The sequence below is a fragment of the Macaca fascicularis genome, chromosome 19, assembly GCF_037993035.2.
Source record: "Macaca fascicularis isolate 582-1 chromosome 19, T2T-MFA8v1.1".
Classification (NCBI taxonomy): domain Eukaryota; kingdom Metazoa; phylum Chordata; class Mammalia; order Primates; family Cercopithecidae; genus Macaca; species Macaca fascicularis.
The window spans coordinates 17,818,628-17,839,519 of record NC_088393.1 but is presented as its reverse complement, the minus strand read 5'-3'; the positions used below and the strand labels follow the sequence as shown (position 1 = coordinate 17,839,519).

General features: G+C 54.6%; 1 protein-coding gene across 21 annotated transcripts in view; it reads right to left on the bottom strand.

Annotated features, from left to right (window-relative positions):
- Nucleotides 1-558: 558 nt before the first annotated feature.
- Nucleotides 559-20,892, bottom strand: part of SLC27A1 (solute carrier family 27 member 1) — a 41,959-nt gene continuing 21,625 nt past the window's right edge. For 6 of the 21 annotated variants that reach the window (XM_074026341.1, XM_074026339.1, XM_015440234.4 and 3 more), the window contains exons 3-13: nt 15,991-16,385; nt 15,613-15,774; nt 15,408-15,477; nt 13,995-14,086; nt 13,812-13,921; nt 6,837-7,046; nt 4,879-5,005; nt 4,652-4,789; nt 4,407-4,571; nt 3,865-4,011; nt 559-2,271 (exon numbers count right to left, since the gene is read on the bottom strand). In XM_074026341.1, coding sequence (XP_073882442.1) covers nt 2,114-2,271; nt 3,865-4,011; nt 4,407-4,571; nt 4,652-4,789; nt 4,879-5,005; nt 6,837-7,046; nt 13,812-13,921; nt 13,995-14,086; nt 15,408-15,477; nt 15,613-15,774; nt 15,991-16,385 — 1,774 coding nt within the window. In that variant the 3' untranslated portion in view covers nt 559-2,113. Of the gene's footprint in view, nt 2,272-3,864; nt 4,012-4,406; nt 4,572-4,651; nt 4,790-4,878; nt 5,006-6,836; nt 7,047-12,668; nt 12,787-13,811; nt 13,922-13,994; nt 14,087-15,407; nt 15,478-15,612; nt 15,775-15,990; nt 16,386-20,892 lie in introns of all 21 variants that reach the window. The other 15 variants (XM_074026342.1, XM_065535179.1, XM_015440235.4 and 12 more) reach the window with 6 other exon arrangements.

The following is a 20,892-nucleotide window of genomic DNA, read 5'->3' as shown; positions in this document are numbered from 1 at the left end:
CTCGGCTCACTGCAACCTCCACCTCCTGGGCTCAAGCAGTTCTCCTGCCTCAGCCTCCGGGGTTGCTGGGATTACAGGTGCGCACCACCACGCCTGGCTATCTTTTGTATTTCCTTCCTTTCTCCCTTTCTCCCACACCACCACGCCTGACTCCTTTTTTTATTTCTTTCCTCCCTCCCTCTTTCCCTCCTTCCCTCTCTCTCTATTTTGAACCAGAGTCTCGCTCTGCCACCCAGGCTAGAGTGCACTGCAACCTCTGCCTCCTGGGTTCCAGCGATTCTCCTGCCTCAGCCTCCCGAGTAGCTGGGATGACAGGTGTGAGCCACCAAGCCCAGCTAATTATTTTTTTTTTTGTATTTTTAGTAGAGACAGGGTTTCACCATGTTGGCTGGTCTTGAACTCCTGGGCTCAAGTGATTCACCCACCTCAGCCTCCCAAAGTGCTGGGATTACAGGCATGAGCCACTATGCCCGGCCGGCCGAGTCCTGCCTTCTGAAACTCAGCAAGAGTTCTGTGCCACGTGGGGACACTCAATGAATGGGCTCCCAGCAGGCACCAGATGGTCTTCAGGTTTATTTCTTAAATCAATTAGGAAATAAAACCACAGTGCCCAGGAAAGTTCGCATGAGACGCCATGGTGTCTCTTGCCATGGCCCCACCACTCCAGGGGCCGGGGGTGCTGCTGGAGGGAGGACCGATGGACAGGCGGCCTGGGTGGCCGGCCCCAGAAAGGCTGGCATGGGTGTCCGAGATGAGCCACTAGCGAGGCCAGTAGGGATGTCTGGGCCGTCCTGGTGGGATTGTCTGGAACATCGCCACCAACATAGTGTCAGAGCCATCAGTGGGGACATTGGAGGGGCCACCGTGATGTGGGAGATATTTAACAGGCTAGAACCCCTGAGGCTTGAGAGGCCAGTCCCTGGCAAGAGACCTCCGCTGACCCCTCTGCTGCCTCTCCTATGGGATCCTCCGGTAGCCACAGCAGATGAGGATACCCAGGAGGCCTCCTCCCAGGACAGGAAGCAGCCAGCTGAGCAGCCACGAAGTGCAGGGTTCAGGGACCTCCAGCAGGAGCTCCATGAAGATGGCTAAATGGGGACATCAAGGCAGCGGCTGACAGTGGCGACATCCAAGCGGTCACAGTCAATTCCGGAAGCTTTCAGGGCATCAGGAGGGGAAGGTGGGGCTGGGGAAATGTGACAGGAACAGGGAAGTGCAAAAGGCAATTGGCCTAGCCTGGGAGATGTTTCCAGTTGGCCTGGGGGACCCCCAGCTCCTCCATTCAGCAGGGAGGGTGGAGGGCCTGCTGGGAAGTCACATGGAGCTGCAGCATCTGGAACCCAACAGCCGCAGGAGGCCTGGACCGGGGCTCTGTAAGGCACAGCCGAGAGGGAGGTGGGGAGGCCCCAGTCTGAGTCCAGGGCCCAGGGGAGATGATTCATGCAGCCCCCGAGAGCAGCTGGGCCCCGCACAAGACGCAGCTTCCAGGACATGCGTGTTCCACTCGGCAGGAGAAGAGAGGAAAAAGGAAAGGCTGGGCCCGGTGGCTCACGCCTGTAATCCCAGCACTCTGGGAGGCCGAAGCCAGCGGATCACCTGAGGTCAGGAGTTCAAGACCAGCCTGACCAACATGGTGAAACCCCATCTCTACTAAAAATATAAAAATTAGCTGGATGTGGTGGTGGGTGCCCGTAATCCCAGCTCTCAGGAGGCTGAGGGGGGAGGATCACTTGAACCCAGAGGCAGAGGTTGCAGTGAGCCGAGATCACACCACTGCGCTGTAACCGGGGCAGCAGAGCAAGACTCTGTCTCAAAAAAAAAAAAAAAAAGGAGGGGGGCGGGAAGAAAAAGAGGGAAGAGTTAAGACCAGATAGGGACAGGGATGGAAGGAGACAGAGGCCGGAAAGCAGGGAGGGGAGACAGACACGGGCACCAAGGCAGCAGAAAGGCATGGGTTCCTCTGAGGTTCCAGTTTCTCAGTCTAGGATGGGCCCTGCCAGGTACAGCTTGGCCAAGTGGGTGTGTAGGAGGTGGCCACCCCGAGGCAGGGCTGTCTGGCTCAAGCCGGCCTTTCCCACCAGGCCCGAAGTTTCTGGCCAGTAGGGAGACAGCTTCAGAGGGAGAAGGCGCCCGAGCAGATGCGAGTGTAGACCACCTCGTTTAAGGGCAGGTAGTGGCCCTGCTTCAGGTCCAGGAAGAAGAGCTGGTCCGAGGTCTGGCGCGGGTCAAAGCCCTCTCGCTGCAGCCTCGTCTTCTGGATCTTGAAGGTGCCTATAGTGGGGATGGGGGACAGATAAGGGCTGAGCAGGTGGCTTCTGGGAGGCCTCAACTCAACGCCCTCTCCTGCACCTCTGGGCCTCCCCACAGCCTGTCCCCTGGGCAGGAATGTTCTTCCCCATTTTGCCTGCCTGATTCCCCCTTGTCTGTCAGATCCTGGCTTCATGCCCCCTCCTCCAGGGAGGCCTCCCTGACCACTCCTCACCAGAGCAAGAAACTGCACCCTGCCTGGTCATGTGTCCATTCCCCACATGACAGGCAGGGCTGTATCTATTACACAACGGATCAGAGTTTAGCAACTTACATCCTGTGGGCCAAATTTGGCCCTCCACCTGTTTTTGTAAATAAAGTTTTATTGGGGCTAGGCACAATAATGGCTCATGCCTATAATCTCAATGCTTTGGGAGGCCAAGGCAAGAGGGTCACTTGTGCCCAGGAGTTTGAGACCAGCCTGGGCAACACAGACCCTGTCTCTACAAAAACAATTTTTGTTTCTTCTTCTTTTTTTTTTTTTTTTCTTTTTTTGAGACATAGTCTTGCTCTGTCACCTAGGCTTGAGTGCAATGGCATGATCTTGGCCTACTGCAACCTCCACCTCCCAGGTTCAAGCAATTCTCCTGCCTCAGCCTCCCAAGTAGCTGGGATTACAGGAGCGTGCCACCATGCCTGCCTAATTTTTGTAATTTTAATAGAGACAGGGTTTCACTGTGTTGACCAGGCTGGTCTCGAACTCCTGACCTCAAGTGATCGTCCCGCCTCAGCCTCTCAACAATTTTTTTTTTTTTTTTAAATTAGCCAGGTGTCATGGCATGTGCCTGTAGTTCCAACTACTTGGGAGGCTGAGGCGGGAGAATCACTTGAACCCAGGAGGCTGAAGTGAGGTTGCAGTGAGCCGAGATTGTGCCACTACACTCCAGCCTGGGTGATAGAGACAGACTCCATCTCAAAAAAAAAAAAAAAAAAAAGGAAAGATAACACTGACTAGTTCAGAATGCTTAATGACAGTGGAAGTGAGGAATGGAAATAAGTAACTACTAAAATAAAACAGCAGAAAGGACCTGCGTGAGCCCACAGTGCTAGCTGGCTATGAACCCTTGTGTCAGTCCCAGGACAGTGTCCTGAACTAGGATGAATAAGTAAATGGTTTGGATACGATTTGTTTGTCCACACCAAAAATCATGTTGAAATTATTTATTATTATTCTTTTGAGACAGTGTCTTACTCTGTCACCCAGGCTGGAGTACAGTGGCGCCATCTCGGCTCACTGCAACCTCTGCCTCCCGGTTCAAGCAACTCTCCCGCCTCAGTTTCTCAAGTAGCTGGGATTACAGACATGAACCACCACACCCAGCTAATATTTTTTGTATGTTTATTAGAGAGATGGTTTCACCATGTTGGCCAGGCTGGTCTCGAACTCCTGACCTCAGGTGAGCCACCTGCCTCAGCCTCCCAAAGTGCTGGGATTACAGGCGTGAGCCACCGCACCCAGCCAGATATTCTTTTAGAGCAACACGAGATGGACCAAGACATGAATCAACAGACGTGCTGATGGATGAAGAGGGAGGTTGGGGTGGGGGAGACTCGCACCTGTGGTGTCCACCTGGGGCAGGAGGCGCAGGAAGATGGGCCGGGCATAGGGTGCCAGCACTTTCTGCAGTTCCTGGTACATCGCGTTGGGGTCCAGCAGGCTGTGGGGGTCTGCGATGGCCGCCATCCCTGCCTTACCCTCCACTCCTGGAGGCAGAGGCTCAGCTGGAGACACCGCACCCCTCATCCTCCCCACCAGCAGGACCAGATACACTGTCAAGCAGTAGCCCCTGGTCTCTCATTTCCAGTCTCTCCCCACCTGGGCTGACATTTATGGAAGCAGCACACATTTTATGGCGCTCCTGCTTGGCTTGTTGAAGCCCTGAGACAGGTGGGCTTTCATGATCCCATTTTCTGGATGACAAAACTGAGGCTCAGCATCCCCCAGGTGAACTGGCTCCAGTTCCAGTGCTTCCTCCTGGGCTGCCATGAGCAGTTGTCCAGGTTGTGCACTGCCCAAGAGCACCTGTACCTCCAAGCCCCTTTTGGCTGAGCTCCCTCGGAACCATGCCTCAGGACCACCCCCTGCAACCCCAGCTTGCCTGGAACAGCCACCCCATAGACGGCCACGTCTGTCTGGCCCAGCAGGCGGCTCAGCACGCCCTCCACCTCGGTGGTGGAGACATTTTCCCCTCGCCAGCGGAAGGTATCCCCACTACGGTCCCGGAAGTACATGTAGCCCAGCTCGTCCATCACTAGCACGTCACCTGGCAGAGGAGAAAGGGGGCAGATGGGTGGCGGCTCCCCATCCGCACAGCCAGTCACCAGGGCCTAGCAGGCTGCGCACCTGAGAGGTAGGCGCTGTCGCCCTTGCTGAAGACGCTGTGGGCAATCTTCTTGCTGGTGGCGCTCTCACTGACATAACCGTCGAAGCGGCGCAGCGGGTCCTGTTGGTTGATCTGGCCCACGAGGAGGCCAGGCTCCCCTAGGGAGGAGGCCACGCTCAGGCTGCGCTAGGCAGGCAGCGCGTGGGGACCTGAGCTCCTGGGGGGACCACCTGGGGGCCCTGCTCACCGGCCTGGCAGGGGATGCAGAGGCCCTGGGCATCCCGCAGCAGCTCCATCGTGTCCTCATTGACCTTCACCAGCCGGATGGGGTACACGTGGGGCAGGATGCGGCTGTTGAAACCACAGGAGCCGACCTGGGATGGGGTGAACCGAGTTGGAAGGAGCCAGGGATATGCGGGGGCCTTCTCACTAACACTTTGCCTGCCTTGCCCCGGGGCTTGGAACTAGCACCTCCAGTGTCACTCTAAGCTCTCTGACCTCGGCTGATCTGCAAAAGCAGGGTAGTAAATGCCGCCTCCAACTCAGGGCCCCTCCTCCCACTTTCCCAGCCTGCATTCAGTCAAGAGAAGACCTGCCACTGGCACCCACTTCCTGGGCCACAAAACCATCCATGCTGGCAGGAAGTGGATGCCTCAGTGTGGGCCCTACAGCTACATGAGATACTGCAGAGCCTCCCCTGCTGCCCGCCACCCTGCTCGGCATGGTTCTATGAACGCAAATGCTCATCCAACATGTTTGAGCCACTACACCCTGTCTGCTGTGTTTCTTTCTGCCTTTCCCCTTTCCCTTTTTTTTTTTTTTTGACAGAGTCTCACTCTGTCGCCTAGGCTGGAATTCAGTGGTGCAAATTCGCTCACTGTAACCTCTGCCTTCCAGGTTCAAGTGGTTCTCATGCCTCAGCCTCCTGAGTCTGAGATTATGGGTGCATGCCACTGAGCCCAGCTAATTTTTTGTTTGTTTGTTTTTTGTATTTTTGGTAGAGATGGGGTTTTGCCATGTTGGCCAGACTGGTCTCAAACTTGTGACCTCAAGTGATCCGCCCGCCTCGGCCTCCCAAGGTGCTGGGATTACAGACCTGAGCCACCATGCCCGGCCTGGTGTGTTTCCTATGCAGGAATCTGAGCTACATGAGCAAAAGTGCCCTGGGGGCTGGCCATCCAACACCAAGCACAGGGAGGAAGGAGCATTGTTCTTGGCATTGGGGACCCAGCCCCCATGGCACTTGCTGCTTTCTTTCTTATTTTTTTCCTTTTTAGAGAGACAGAGTCTCACTCTGTTGCCCAGGCTGGAGTCCAGTGGTGCAGTCATAGCTCACTGCAACCTCAATCTGGTGAGCTCAAGTGATCCTCCCGCCTCAGCCTCCCTAGTAGCAGTGACTACAGGCACCCACCACCATGCCTGGCTAATTTTTTATTTTTTGTAGAGAAGGGAGTCTCACCACATTGCCTATGCTGGTCTCAAACTCCTGGCCTCAAGTGATCCTCCTGCCTCAGCCTCCCAAAGTGTTAGGACTACAGGTGTGAGCTACCGTGCCCGGCCGACATTTGCTTTATGATCATTATTATGGTCTGTTCTTGGCCTTGGATGGGAGGGGCTTGGGAAAGGAGAGGGAGATTCATGCAAGCGCAGAATGGAGATGATTAATAGAGTAAGTAGTTGCTAATTATGAAGGTATCTGTTTGCTAGCAAGTTGGGAGGCTGAGGCAGGAGGATCGCTCGAGCTCAGGAACTGAAGGCTACAGTGAGCTATGATCACACGGCTGCATTCCAGCCTGGGCGACAGAGCGAGACTCTGTCTCAAACAACGACGACAACAACAAAAATAACAGCAAGGTACCCAGAGCCCTATTCTCCTAACTAATCTCCACACGCAGAAACTAAGGCTCAGAAAGGCTGAGGCACTTGCCAGGGCGCACAGCCATACCTATCCTCCAACTCTCCTGACTCAAGGATCACAGTCACATGACTGTGCAGGCTTGAGGATTCTTCCTGCATGCTGTGCATTAATCCTCTGGTGGTGCATCGGCAGTCCCAGGAATTCTCCTTACGCCAGTACTGCACGCGCCTTGGCGGAACCTTCCGCGCTAGTCCAGGCTGCTTTATGGATCCCAGGGGCCCCAGGAAGAGAAGGCAGTGGCCGTCCCTGAACTGCGAGACCTGCCCCGGGGCCCTGCTGGTGCGCACCTTGCCGTCCATGTTGGCAATGCTGCAGTTGCACTCGGTGGCGCCGTAGAACTCCCCGATCTGGCGCACGCCGAAGCGCTGCGTGAACTCCTCCCAGATGGCTGGACGCAGCCCGTTCCCCACTGCCAGGCGCACACGGTGTCGCCTCTCCGCCTCGCGCACCGGCTGCTTCAGTAGGTAGCGGCAAATCTCACCGATGTACTGAACCACCTGGGGGGCGGAGTGAGGAAGTGGGTGATGGGACCGGCAGGCGGTGGGGAGCCCGGATCAGAGGAGAGACCCCGAGACCGCCCTACCCAGGGAGCTAATCCTGTGAGCGAAACAGCCTAAGGATGATGATAGCTGCAGAATCGTCCACACTCCATTAGGGTTCACATTGACTCCTAGGACTCGTTTAGTCTCTTGCAAAGGACCTAGGATGCAGTTTTTTTGTTTTTTGTTTTTTTTTAAGTTGGGGTCTCCCTGTGCCGTCCAGGCTGCTGGAGTGCAGTAGCGTGATCAGGGCTCACTGCAGCCTCAAACTCCTGGGTTCAAGTGATCCTCCAGCCTTAGCCTCCCGAGTAGCTGGGACTACAGATTTTTTTGTAGAGATGGGGGATCTCGCTCTGTTGCCCAGGCTTGTCTTGAACTCCTGGCCTCAAGCAATCCTGCCTCAGCCTCCCAAAGTGTGAGATTCCAGGTGTGAGCTACGTGTGCCTGGCCGGAGGCAACTTCTATCCAAGCAGATGCAGTCAGTGTCTTCTTCCCCCTCTCCCTACCCGCACCCCTTCATGGCCCCTCGATTCTGCCGGACAGCTTTCTGGCGATAACACATCCCTGTCTGAGCCTCAGCAGGCACACAGGGCAGGACTAGCAGGAGAGTTGACACCCCGCAGGGCAATCCTCGGCCTGGAGCCTACACTGTTACCTAGAGTCCCCTGGCTGAGCCTGGGCTGGCCAGAGCGTCACCCCTGGGCAGACCACTCCCAGGTGCACGCACTAGGCTGCTCTGCATCCAGACAGAGCCTCAGGTGCCCACGGAGCCACCTGCTCATGGGCTCCCCCTGCAGGACATCTTCCCTCCCTGCCACACATTCTCCAGCCCCGCAATGGCTTCCTGGGGTCATCCGCCAGATGCCCCACGGTGCCTTTGAGTTCTCCTCTCCAGGTGGGCTTAGGAATGACTGTCCCCGCCCCCCACCCCCCCACTTTACAGATGGAGAAACCGAGGCTCACAGATGGTAGGGAACTGGAACGAGATCACAGAGCTGGGAAGTGGCAGAATCTGATTTGAAGCCAGGCATCCCGGCCCCAGAGTCGGAATAAAACAGTTGCATGCCAGGGATTACCCACTACATGGATTGTAACAGCTGCAAATGTGCTCTGGGCTTCCCACTCACTCACAGAATGAAACCTACATTTCTTCCTGTGGCCAAGTGGATCTGGCCCTGCCGCCCCTGCTGCCTCCTCTCCCTCCATCTCCGCTGAACACTCTGCCTCCTCAGGGACTTTGCACACGCTAGCCTTTTGCCTGAAGCAGTCTTCCCCCCAGATGCATTTGCCTGAACTCTTCAGTCTCAGCTTAAACGTCACTGAGGCATCCCCTGTGCCCCCAGCTGAGCCCCTGAGAAGGTACTGACTAAATAGCTGATGATTAAACCAATATGATCAGCAGACACCACCGCCACTCTCTGAGCTGGGCTTGGAGATGAAGGTACTGAGGCCCAGAGAGGAAACACAGTGCACCCGAGATCACTGGCTGCTGACCAACAGTGGGGACCTAAGAAGGAGGGTCCTCTCCCTCCATTCTCAGACTTGGGCCACTGTCTTAGGTGTGGTGCAGTCCACACCATCTCCAGGAGAGAACCTGGCCAATCAGCCCAGCCCCTCCTCAGCTAATATGACTGGTTTAAGAATGGGCACATGGCTGGGCACGGTGGCTCACGCCTGTAAACCCAGCAGTTTGGGAGGCCGAGGTGGGCAGATCACTTCAGGTCAGAAGTTCGAGACCAGCCTGGCCAATGTAGTGACACCTCATCTCTACAAAAATACAAGAAAATTTAGCCAGGCTTGGTGGCATGTGCCTGTAATCCCAGCTACTCGGGAGGCTGAGGCAGGAGAATCTCTTGAACCCAAGAGGCAGAGGTCGCAGTAAGCCAAGATTGCCCCATTGCACTCCAGCCTGGGGACAAGAGCAAGACTCCACCTCGGGAAAAAAAAAAAAAAAAAAAAAAAGCAAGGATTTTAATAGACAAGCTAGCAGGTAGGCTGTATCTGATCTAAATAGACAGCGAAAAACCGGTGAGGACCAGGTGTGCCATCCACATAGGGTACAAGTCTCTGGTAGCCCCCAACCCAATCTCTTATTATGCAAGTGGGTAGCTACTCCACGTTGCCTATTTCTTTTTTATTTGAAAAAAAAAAGAGTTCTTGGTAGAACTTCCCTTCTAACAAAAAGCAGCCCAAGAAATCACTTATTTTCTAACAAAAAGCAGCCTGGAAGATCGGGCTGCAAACACAGATAAGGAAGCTGGAAGCTTGCACGGGGGGATGCCAGCAGCTGCATCAACAAAAAGGCTACCGGGGGCTGGGCATGGTGGCTCACGCCCGTAATCCCAGCACTTTGGGAGGCCAAGGCGGGCGGATCATCTGAGTTCGAGACCAGCCTGGCCAACATGGTGAAACCCCATCTCTACTAAAAATACAAAATTAGCCGGGAGTGGTGGCACATGCCTGAATCCCAGCTATTCAGGAGCCTGAGGCAGGAGAATCACTTGAACCTGGGAGGTGGAGGTTGTAGTGAGCCAAGATCACGCCACTGCACTCAGGTCTGGGCAACCGAGTGAGATTCCGTCTCAAAAAAGAGAGAAAAAAAAAAAGGAAAGGGCTACCTGGGGCTGGGCAGGTAGCCTCCACCATGGGGGCTCCACCTTCCCTTTTTTGTTAGCACATGTACAGTAAGAAAGAAATAAGCAACAAAAGCCAGGTGCTGTGGCTCATGGCTGTAATCCCAGCAGTTTGGGAGGCTGGGGCAGGCAGATCACCTGAGGTCAGGAGTTCGAGACCAGCCTGGCCAACATGGCAAAACCCCGTCTCTACTAAAAATACAAAAAATTAGCCAGGCTTGGTGTTGGACCCCTGTAATCCTAGCTACTCGGGAGACTGAGGCAGGGGAATCACTTGAACCCAGGAGGAGAAGGAGGTTGCAGTGAGCCGAGATCACACCTCTCCATTCCAGCCTGGGAGATGCAGCAAAACTGTCTCAAAAAAAAAAAAAAAAAAAAAAAAAAGTCAGTAAACTTCTAGATTATAACCTCCTGCCCCCATGAGAATGGCTACACTGCAACTGATTTTACAGATAACACAGCAGCAAGCAGTTTCCCTATGCTGCAATCAGGAGATGTAATTTCTGAATCCAAATAAATGCATGCTCTTGTTTTCTCCTTGTGTCCTTGTTAAACATCATGTTTAGAGATTCTGTCCTCTGGTTTGGTTTGTTTTTGTTTTTGTTTTTTTTGAGATGGAGTTTCACTCTGTCACCCAGGCTGGAGTGCAGTGGCGTGATCTCGGCTCACTGCAACCTCCACCTCCTGGGTTCACAGGATTCTCCTGCCTCAGCCTCCCAAATAGCTGGGACTACAGGCGCCTGCCACCACGCCTGGCTAACTTCCCATCCTCTATTTCTTAAAGAGCCTCTCAATGTTCACTGTGTGCCTTATTTGACACAAAATTCCACTTCTAGGAAACTGACAGAATGAGCTTCCAAGGGCCCGGAGACAGTAAGTAGCAACCAATGCAAGATGGTATGTCAAGGACAAAGAGAGGCCATCAGACGTGACGGGCTTCCCAGTGGGAGGACACCGCACCACCCATAAGGAATCTTTGCCAAAAAAGTTGAGTTTGAAGCCGATAAAATATCTAGACCCCTGATTCTCAAGCGGGGACCATTCTGTCCCCCAGGGACCCTTAGCAATGTCTAGACACATTTTTTTTTTAATTGTCACGACTGGGGGGAAAGGGACTGCTACTGGCATCCGGTGCGTGGAGGCCAGGTATGTTGCTAAATATATGCTACAATGCACAGGACACCTCCCACCCCAGGGAATGATCCAGCCCCAAATGTTAAGAGTCAAACCTAGTCTGGACACTATCTCAATTTCTGTAATAAACTCCAAGAGGGAAGAGAGACAGACAGAAAGAGAAAAGGCACCTACAGATGAAATATCTCTTTTTTTCTTTTCTTTCTTTTTTTTTTTTTTTTTTTTGGAGATAGGGGCTTGTTCTGTTGCCCAGGCTGGAGTACACTGGCACAATCACGGCTCATAGCAGCCTTGACCTCCTGGGCTCAAGCAATCCTCCCACCTCAGCCTCCCAAGCATCTGGGACTACAGGCACAACCCACCACAACCAGCTAGATTTTCAATTTTTTTGTAGAGATGAGGGACTCGCTATGTTGCCCAGGCTGGTCTCCAACTCTTGGGCTCAAGTGATCCTCCCACCTCGGCTTCCCAAAGTGCTGGGATTACAGGCATGAGCCATTGTGCTTAGCCAAGAATTCTTACAAGACACATCAACCAGTCATAATGGTGGTTGTGTGTTTAATTATGGAAATAAGAAAAAACACATTTTTGACATTGTGAAACAGGATTGAGCCACTGTCCAGATTCCTAATGACACTGATAAATCACTGTCACTTAAAAACAATCCTTACCAGACACAAAAGGCTACAGTGTCTGACTCCACTGATCTGAAATGTCCAGAACAGGCAAATCATAGAGACGGGAAGCAGATTAGTGGTTGCCAGGGGCTGGGGGTGGAGGAATGGGGAGTAACTGGGGATGGGATTTCCTTTGGGGAGCATGAGAATGTTCTGGATCTAGATAGACATGGTGATTGTACATTGTAAATGCCACCAAATTATTGACCTTTTTTTTTTTTTAAAGATGGAATCTCAATCTCACTCTGCTGCCCAGGCTGGAGTGCAGTGGCACGATCTCAGCTCACTGCAGCCTCGGCTTCCCAGGTTCAAGCGATTCTCCTGCCTCAGCCTTCCAGGTAGCTGGGATTACAGGCACGCAGCATCATGCCCAGCCAATTTTTTTTTTTTTTTTTTTTTTGAGATGGATTTCTCGCTCTGTCGTGCCCAGGCTGGAGTGCGGTGATGCAATCTTGGCTCACTGCAACCCCTGCCTCCCAGGTTCAAGCAATTCTCCACCTCAGCCTCCCGAGTAGCTGGGATTACAGGCACCAACCACCATGCCATGCTACATTTCTGTACTTTTAGTAGAGATGGGGTTTCACCATGTTGGACAGGCTGGTCTCAAACTCCTGACCTCAAGTGATCTGCCCACCTCAGCCTCCCAAAGTGCAGGGATTACAGGCGTGAGCCACTGTGCCTGGCCAAATTATTCACTTTAATATGGCTAATTTATATGAATTTCACTTTAATTTGAAAAAACACATACTCATCTTTCAAAGGTTATACCGAAACAGCTACCTAGGAAACATGATGCTGTCTGAGGGATGCTTTACGCCATTGCCGAGGGGAAGATGTGGGGAGGGGGAGAGGGACAGGACAGGGTATCTGATGGCCCCTGGGTCCAGCTGAGGGGTGCACCAGAACTCTCTATACTTTTCTGTCCACTTCTATGTGTATTTGCTACTGTCTATAATTTTTTTTAAAAGATACTTTTGGGCTGGGTACAGTGGCTCACGCCTGTAATCCCAGCACTTTGGGAGGCTGAGGTGGGTGGATTGCTTGAACCCAGGAGTTTGAGACCAGCCTGGGCAACATGGCGAAATCCCTTCTCTACAAAAAAAATTCAAAAATGAGCCAGGCGTGGTGGTGCGCACCTGTAGTCCCAGCTACTTGGCAGGCCGATGCTGGAGGATCACTTGAGCCCAGGAGGTCGAAGCTGCAGTGCGCCATGATGGTGCCACTGCACTCCAGCCTGGGTGACAGAGTGAGATCCTGTCTCAAAAAAATATATGATAATAAATAAACAAAATAAAAATATACTTTTGCATTTCAACATGCAGATTAGTAATTTTCCCAAGACTACCCCCGCCCGCCCGCCAACCAGAACCGAAACTCCTTAAAAGCGGAGCCAAGCACAGCTGTGGACCTTGTGGTGTACCCCAGGATGCTCAGCCCGGAGCCTCCAACCCCTGCTCAGCTGTGTGACCTGGACAAGTGGCTGAACCTCTCTGGGTCCCATCTGTCCAATCTGCGTCTGCCAACTTGCCAGAGTCCCTGGACAACTTCACATCCAATCCTTCCCGGCCAGCCTTGCTATTCCCTCCGGGCTCCATACCTGTTTCCTGTACCTCCCACCTGTATTTCCTGTATCCTGCCCCCGGTTACAGCACTGAAACCCTCAGCCTGGTTTCCTCTCACCGCGGAGGGGAAAGGAGAATTCCTGCTGTTAACCTCCGCCTGCTCTCCTCTCCGGGACAGCAGATGCCTCCACCTCCGACTCACGCATTCCTCACCTGGAAGCCCCAGCCTCATCGCCCTTCCCGTCCCAGGGTCTCAATTCTCTACAGTCAGCAGCAGGGAAGACCCACAGGGCACAAGGCATGGGGAAGGCATTGCCTTAAGGAGCTCAGGCACCCTGGGCCCAATCCCAGCCGCATTACAAGCCTCAGTTTCCCCAGCTGCAAAATGGGTCCACCCTCCCAGCAGTTATAGGATTCCATTGAGTTTACACATGGAGGGTTTAGCCCTGGTCTGGACACCCGCTCCCCACCCCACCCCCAGAGACCGGGGAGCAGGTTGTGCCAGCAGGTGGGCAGGAGGGCGCACAGAAGGGAGTTAAGGGAATAGAGCCTGGTCGGGGGCGGGGCCTGGCTGGGAGAGGGCGGGGCCTGGCCAGGAGGAGGTGGGGCTTTGCTGGGAGGGGAGGGGCCTCACCAGGAGGTGGTGGGGCCTGATTGGGAGGAGGTGAGGCCTGGCTGGGAGGGGCGGGGTCTAGACAGAACAAGGCAGGGCCTGACCGTGCAGTTGTACTTGATGCAGTCGTCCCAGAAGCGGCTGGCCGAGAATTTCTTGCGGAGGACGACTGTCAGCCCATAGATGAGACACTGCCCCACGCCGATGATGTTTCCTGCAGAGGGTGGCCTCGGTAAGGGGTCCTCCGCCCCCACCCACCGTTCCCTACCCAGGCCGCCCCATAGTACCTGCAGAGTGGTACAGGGGCAGGCAGTCATAGAGCACGTCAGCCGCCTGCATGCGGTAGGCGTGGTGGCCGAAGGCTGCCATGCGGTAGTACCTGCAGGGGGAGGGGGAGCCGGGAGGGCAGAGGCTGGGACCTAAATCCCCCAGGGTACAGGCATGGGGAAGCATGCTGGGTGTGGACTCAGGCAAAGCCAGCCCAGTTCACATGGGTTCGCAGGCTGGCAGGAAAGAAACACGCAACGAACAAGTGTTGGTGGTGTTAGGTGTCACGAGGGATATAACAGGGTCAAAGGGCATAGAGGGGCTGATGGTGACGCAGCCAGGGCGGTTGGGGAATCCTGTCTGGGGAGGTAAAGTGTGATCTGAGACCTAGCAAGAAAGAGCTGTGGCGGTGAGCTATGGAAGAGTGCCCAGGCACAGCACAGCAAGGGCCCTGAGGCCGGAAGGAGCGTATGGGTTTGAAGAGTTTGGGGGGCTGAGGAGTGAGCAAGGGGTGAAGGGGAGGAAAATGACATCAGGGAAGTGGCAGAGGCCACACGATCTGAGAGAGGTTTTGTTTGTTTTGTTTTTGTTGTTGTTGTTGTTTTTGAGAGGGAGTCTTGCTGTGTCACCCAGGTTGGAGTGCAGTGGCGTGATCTCAGCTCACTGTAATCTCCGCCTCCGTGTTCAAGCAATTCTCCTGCCTCAGCCTCCTGAGTAGCTGGGATTACAGTCATGTGCCACCACGCCTGGCTAATTTTTGTATTTTTAGTAGAGACGGGGTTTCACCACGTTGGTCAGGATGGTCTCAAACTCCTGACATCAAGTGACCCGCCTGCCCCAGCCTCCCAAAGTGCTGGGATTACAGGCGTGAGCCATCGTGCCTGGCCCGACAGAAGGTTTTATTCTGAGGGTCACGGCAGGTGCAGGGAGGACTGGGGCAGGGGAGGTCTGATTTAGGATTTTCAACCCTCCCGTAGCTGCTGACAGGAACCGGGCTATGGTGTGTGGAGGAGAGTGGGGGGGAGCAGGAGGAGCCTGAGGAGGTCCTGGCACAGGTCCAGGTGGGGGGCATGGAAAAAAGTAGACAGATGGAGGGGACGAGTTTTTCTGATGGGATGGATGTGGTGAACAGGTGGGGGGATGAGAGAGGTCCCAGAGTAGTGGGCACAGGGCAACCGGGTCCCAAGATGGATGTGAAAATGGGTGTGATGCCTTTGTCCAGCCCCAAACAGTTACCAGGGTTGCAATGAGTTTACTCGTGGAGGGCTTGGCCCTGGTCTAGACACAGAGCAAGTGCTCAGGAAACAGTGGCTGCCCTCTCTATCCCCAGGGTAAGGTGGAGATGCCCACAGGAGCTGAGGGGCAGATCGGGCTAGCAAGATAGCCTGGGTCACTCTCAGCAGCTGAGGGCATTATGCCTGTGGGCCCCTCACCTGCTGTGCACGACAATGGCAGCCTTGGGCAGCCCAGTGGTCCCCGACGTGTAGATGTAGAAAAGACGATCTGTAGGAGATACAGGTGTTAGGGACGGGGCCTGAGCATTGGGGGTGGGGCCTGGAAGTTGGGGGCGGGGCCTGGGCGGGTAGGGAACCAGGAGATAGGGCAGGGGATAGGGCAGGGGTCCCACCCTTGACTCACCGTCCATGCCCTTGCTGGGGATCTGTGCCAAGGGGGCAGTAGAGGCCTCCTTCAGCAGTGGGTCCAGGAGGTGGGTGTCCGGCAAGATGCCCTCGGGCCCCAAGTCTCCAGAGCAGAACTTGATCAAACTTTTCCCCAGATGCCCGCTCACTTCGGCCACCGCTGTGGTCCCCAACATACGGATCATGGTCACCGCCGGACAGGCCCCCTCCCGAGGCCTGGGATGCACCAACTCCCTGCCCGGGGCATACCCAGACCGTGCACCTCATGGCCACGTCCAGGGCGGCCGCCTTCCGAGGCCCGGGGTGCAGCATTTCCCCGCCCGCCCGGGGGCCAGTCCTGGGTCCCCGCCCACCTGATGCCCACGCCTGGCCTCACCCGCCGCCATTTCTCCTCCAAAGATCAGGGCCTTAGCGCCCGAGGTGCCCAGACAGAAGGCCAGGGGCTCGCGCCGCAGGTTCACGTTGAGCAGCGCGGCCTCCATGCCCGCCTTGGCCAGGCCCAGCCACAGCCCCACAAACTCGGGCCGGCCCTCCAGGAAGACGGCCACCACGTCGCCCGGTGCGAAGCCCAGCTGGCGGAAGAGGTTAGCTACCGCATTGGAGTAGGCGTCCAGCTGCACGAAGGTCCAGCACTCGCCGGTCCCGGCATCCACCAGCGCCAGGCGCTCGGGCTGTCGCTGCACCACCGCCTGAAAGATGCGCGGGATGGTGTGGCCGGCACGCTGGTGCCGCCGCAGCTCCAGGCGCACGCGGATCAGCACAGAGAGACCGCTGGGAGGGAGGACGGAGGGGACAGCGTCACTGGTGCCCTGCCCGGCCTGGCCTTCGGGAGCTTCAGCCTCCCCCCTGGAGGACCCCAGGGCAGCCAGGGGCTTTGATGAGGTCTATGGTGAACCTTTCGGTGGCTAGGTCTCTCAGGGGACCAAGGGCAAAGGCCATTTACCAACCAGCCAGGAAGTAGGTAGATTCTCAAAGCATAATAAACCAGTCACTCTGTCCTCTCCCATACCCCAGCTGGCTTGGTGGCTCTGGGGGAGCTGGGGCCTGATCCCATCCTCCTTTCTGTCCCCTGGGACGTCTGGAGCACCTGACACCATCCCCCACTGCCTCCAGCCTGGACTCTTCATGCTCAGACCACTCCAACCAGGACCCCCAGGGTCCAGTCCCCAACTGGGCAGCTGCTCCGCCCCCAGGTCACTGAGTGGTACCAGGGACAGATGGCTGAAGCATCTAGCATGTGCCCCCAACTGGGGAGGGAGTTCCCCTGCCCCAGGTAGGGCCAGGAGATGTGCCAGTGGATGGGGGTGTAGGGATGAATGCCAAGCCCAGATGGAGGGTTCCAAGTTCCCCTTCCCCACTCGCTAGTACATATAAGGGGCAGAGGCCCCAGGGAACTGCAGAGCCCCCAATGCAAGGAGTCAGGTCCCTGAATGACTGTGTGGAGGCGGGCAGGCCACCACTTGCTATTAGATGAATGAGAATAAAATGTTTTTTGTTTTGTTTTGTGTTGTTTTGTTTTGTTTTGTTTTGTGAGACGGAGTCTCACTCTGTCGCCCAGGCTGGAGTGCAGTGGCGCAATCTTGGCTCACCCTCTGCCTCCTGGGTTTAAGCAATTCTCCTGCCTCAGCCTCCAGAGTTGCTGGCACCCACCACCACACCCGGCTAATTTTTGTGTTTTTAGTAGAGATGGGGTTTCATCATATTGGTCAGGTTGGTCTCAGACTCCTAACAGGTGATCCACCAGCCCCAGCCTCCCAAAGTATTGGGATTACAGGTGTGAGCCACCATGCCCTGCCAAGAATGAACTTTAAAAACAAACAAACAAGAAATGCTTTAGGCTGGGCGCAGTGGCTCACACCTGTAATCCTAGCACTTTGGGAGGCCGAGGTGAGTGGATCACCTGAGGTCAGGAGTTCGAGATCAGCCGGGCCAACATGGTGAACCCCTGTCTCTACTAAAAATACAAAAAATTAGCCAGGCGTGGTGGCAGGCGCCTGTAATCCCAGTTACTTGGGAGGCTGAGGCAGGAGAATTGCTTGAACTCAGGAGGTGGAGGTTGCAGTGAGCCGAGATTGTGCCACTGCACTCCAGCCTGGGCGACAAGAGCGAGACTCTGTCTCAAAAAAAAAAAAGAAAGAAAGAAAGAAAGAGGGCCAGGCACGGTGGGTCACACCTGTAATCCCAGCATTTTGGGAGGCCAAGGCGGGTGGATCACCTGAGGTCAGGAGTTTAAGACCAGCCTGGTCAACATGGTGAAACCCCGTCTCTACTAAAAATACAAAAAAAGCAGCCAGGCATGGTGTGCCTGGCTGTAATCCCTGGCACACATGGTGTGCGCCTGTAATCCCAGCTACTCAGGAGGCTGAGGCAGGAGAATGAACCCATGAGGTGCAGGCTGCAGTGAGCTGAAATTGCACCACTGCACTCCAGCCTGGGCAACTGAGCAAGATTCGATCTCAAAAAAAAAAAAAAAAAAAAAAAGGCACTGCTCATCCCTTCAACCAATAAATATAGCAGCCAAGATAATCATTCTCAGCTAGACGTGGTAGCTCACACCTGTAATCCCAGCACTTTGGTAGGCCAAGGTGGGTGGGTCACTTGAGGCCAGGAGTTCGAGACCAGCCTGGCCAACATGGCAAAATACCATCTCTACTAAAAATACAAAAATTAGCCAGGCGTGGTGGTGGGCACCTATAGTCTTAGCTATTTGGGAGGCTGAGCCATGAGAATTGTTTGAACCCAGGAGGTGGAAGTTGCTGTGAGCCAAGATTGTACCACTGCACTCCAGCCTGGATGACAGAGCAAGACCATGTCTCAAAAAAAAAAAAAAAAAAAAAAAAAAAACAGATGATCATTCTCAGTGTTTATTAAGCACCTACTATCTGCCATACCCTGTGCTAACCTTATATCCATCCTCCAGCATAGGTGCCTGAGATCCTATCTGTCAAATAACGAATGAACTGCAGGCTCAGAGTGAGGAATTAACACGCCCAAGGTCACAGAGCAATTTGAGGACAGAACAACCCAGACACGAAGCCCCCTCACAGGGTCCCTCTAATCCCTGGCAGACTTATTACAAAGCATTTATCAAGTGCTGGCGACGTACCCAGTGGCAGGCCAAGTGCCCATGAGGCACACAGCAGGTGCCCAATGCCTGTGTCTTTTTTTTTTTCCTTTTTTTTTTTTTTTTTTTTTAGATGGAGTCTCACTCTGTCGCCCAGGTTGGAATGTAGTGATGCCACCTCAGCTCACTGCAACCTCTGCCTCCCAGGTTCAAGCGATTCTCCTGCCTCCGCCTCCTGAGTAGCTGGGATTACGGGTGCCCACCACCACGCCCAGCTAATATTTTGTATTTTTAGTAGAGACGAGGTTTCACCATGTTGGCCAGGCTGGTCTCGAACTCCTGACTTCAGGCGATCAGCCCACCTCGGCCTCCCAAAGTGCTGGGATTACAGGCATGAGCCACCGTGCCCAGCCTGGAGCATCTATTATACACCCAATTCTGCTCTAAGGGCTTCCTGTGAGTGAATCTGACAGAGTACCCCAAGAACCCCATGATGGGGTACAAATGTTACACCCATGGGGAGAGGGGCGTTATTGAAGGAGTAACCACAGGAAACAGCCCCTGCCAGCAGGCTGCCCGTCCAGAGGCAGCACAACAACAAGAAACAGGAACTGAGGCCACAGCTGGTCACTGTCGGACTGAACACGAGGGCTAGATGCAGGAACACGAGGATTCACCCCCAGCCTCCCCGGTCTCTTGGTCTCGCTCATTCTCTCTCAAGGACGCCCACACCGGCAGGCAGTGGATTCCGGTACTTGGTTCCAGCCACATGCCTGGGCAGCCCTGCCTGGCAGCTGCTCAAGCCACCCCCAGCCTGGGGACAATGAGCCCACTGTCCAGCTCTGGGCCCAGGACTCCGGGGCGGAAGAAATCAACAAGGATGAATACGATCAGATTTCATGCAGGAAGTATAGGACACATTAGGAGAGTCAGGGCAGGGTGCTGAAATCGTTTCTGAAGCCAAGGTCTAAATGTAGCACCCCCACTACTCCAGTGTGGCACAGTGGCTAAAGAGCACATGCTCTGGAGTCTTGTGCCTCCTCAGCTGTGTGTTCCTGGGCAAATGACCTCCCCTCTCTGTGCCTTGGTTCTCTCACGTGTTAAATGGGATTTGTCAGCATCCCTTCATTTTTCAAGACAGAGTCTTGCTCCCTCACCCAGGCTGGAGTGCAGTGGGGCAATCATGGCTCACTGCAGCCTTGACCTCCTGGACTCAAGCAATCCTCCCACCTCAGCCTCCTGAGTAGCTGGGACCACAGGAGAGCCCCAGTCCCCCAGCTAATTTTTTGTGTGTAGAGATGGAGTCTCACCACGTTGCCCAGGCTGGTCTTGAACTCCTGGCCTCAGGCAATCCTCCCATCTTGGGCTCCCAAAGTGCTGGAATTACATGCATGAGCCTCTGCACCCAGCCTCCATCACTTCTGATGTATTTTATTCATTAGAAGGGAGTCACTAGGGCCGGGAGCGGTGGTTCAGCCTGTAATACCAGCACTTTGGGAGGCCAAGGCGGGCGGGTCACCTGAGGTTAGGAGTTTGAGACCAACCTGGTCAACGTGGTGAAACCCCCTCTCAACCAAAAATATAAAATTATAGAGGTGTGGTGGTGGGCACCTGTAATCCCAGCTACTTGGGAGGCTGAGACAGGAGAATTGCTTGAACCCGGGAGCTGGAGGTTGCAGTGAGCTGAGATCGCACCACTGTACTCCAGCCTGGGTGGCAGAGTGAGACTCCGTCTCAAAACTTGAAAAAAAAAAAAAACAAAAAAAGGCAGGGCTCGGTGGTTCACACTTGTAATCCAAGCACTTTGGGAGGCCCAGGCAGGTGGATCACCTGAGGTTGCGAGTTCTACACCAGCCTGGCCAACATGGAGAAACCCTGCCTCTACTAAAAATACAAAATTAGCCAGGTATGGTGGTGCATGTTTGTAATCCCAGCTACTCGGGAGGCTAAGGCAGGAGAATCACTTGAACCCGGGAGGTGAAGGTTGCAGTGAGCCGAGATCGCGCCATTGCACTCCAGCCTGGGTGACAGAGCGAAAATCCATTTCCAAAAAAAAAAAAAAAAAAAGAAGGGGGTCACTAGGTCCAGCCCACACTCAAAGGGAGGGGACCATGCAAGTAGGAAGAGGAGGAGACAGGGATCCCTGGGGCCATCTTCAAAGCTGCCACCCACAGGCAAGTATGTCAAGCCATGTCAGGAACTTAGAGTGGACCC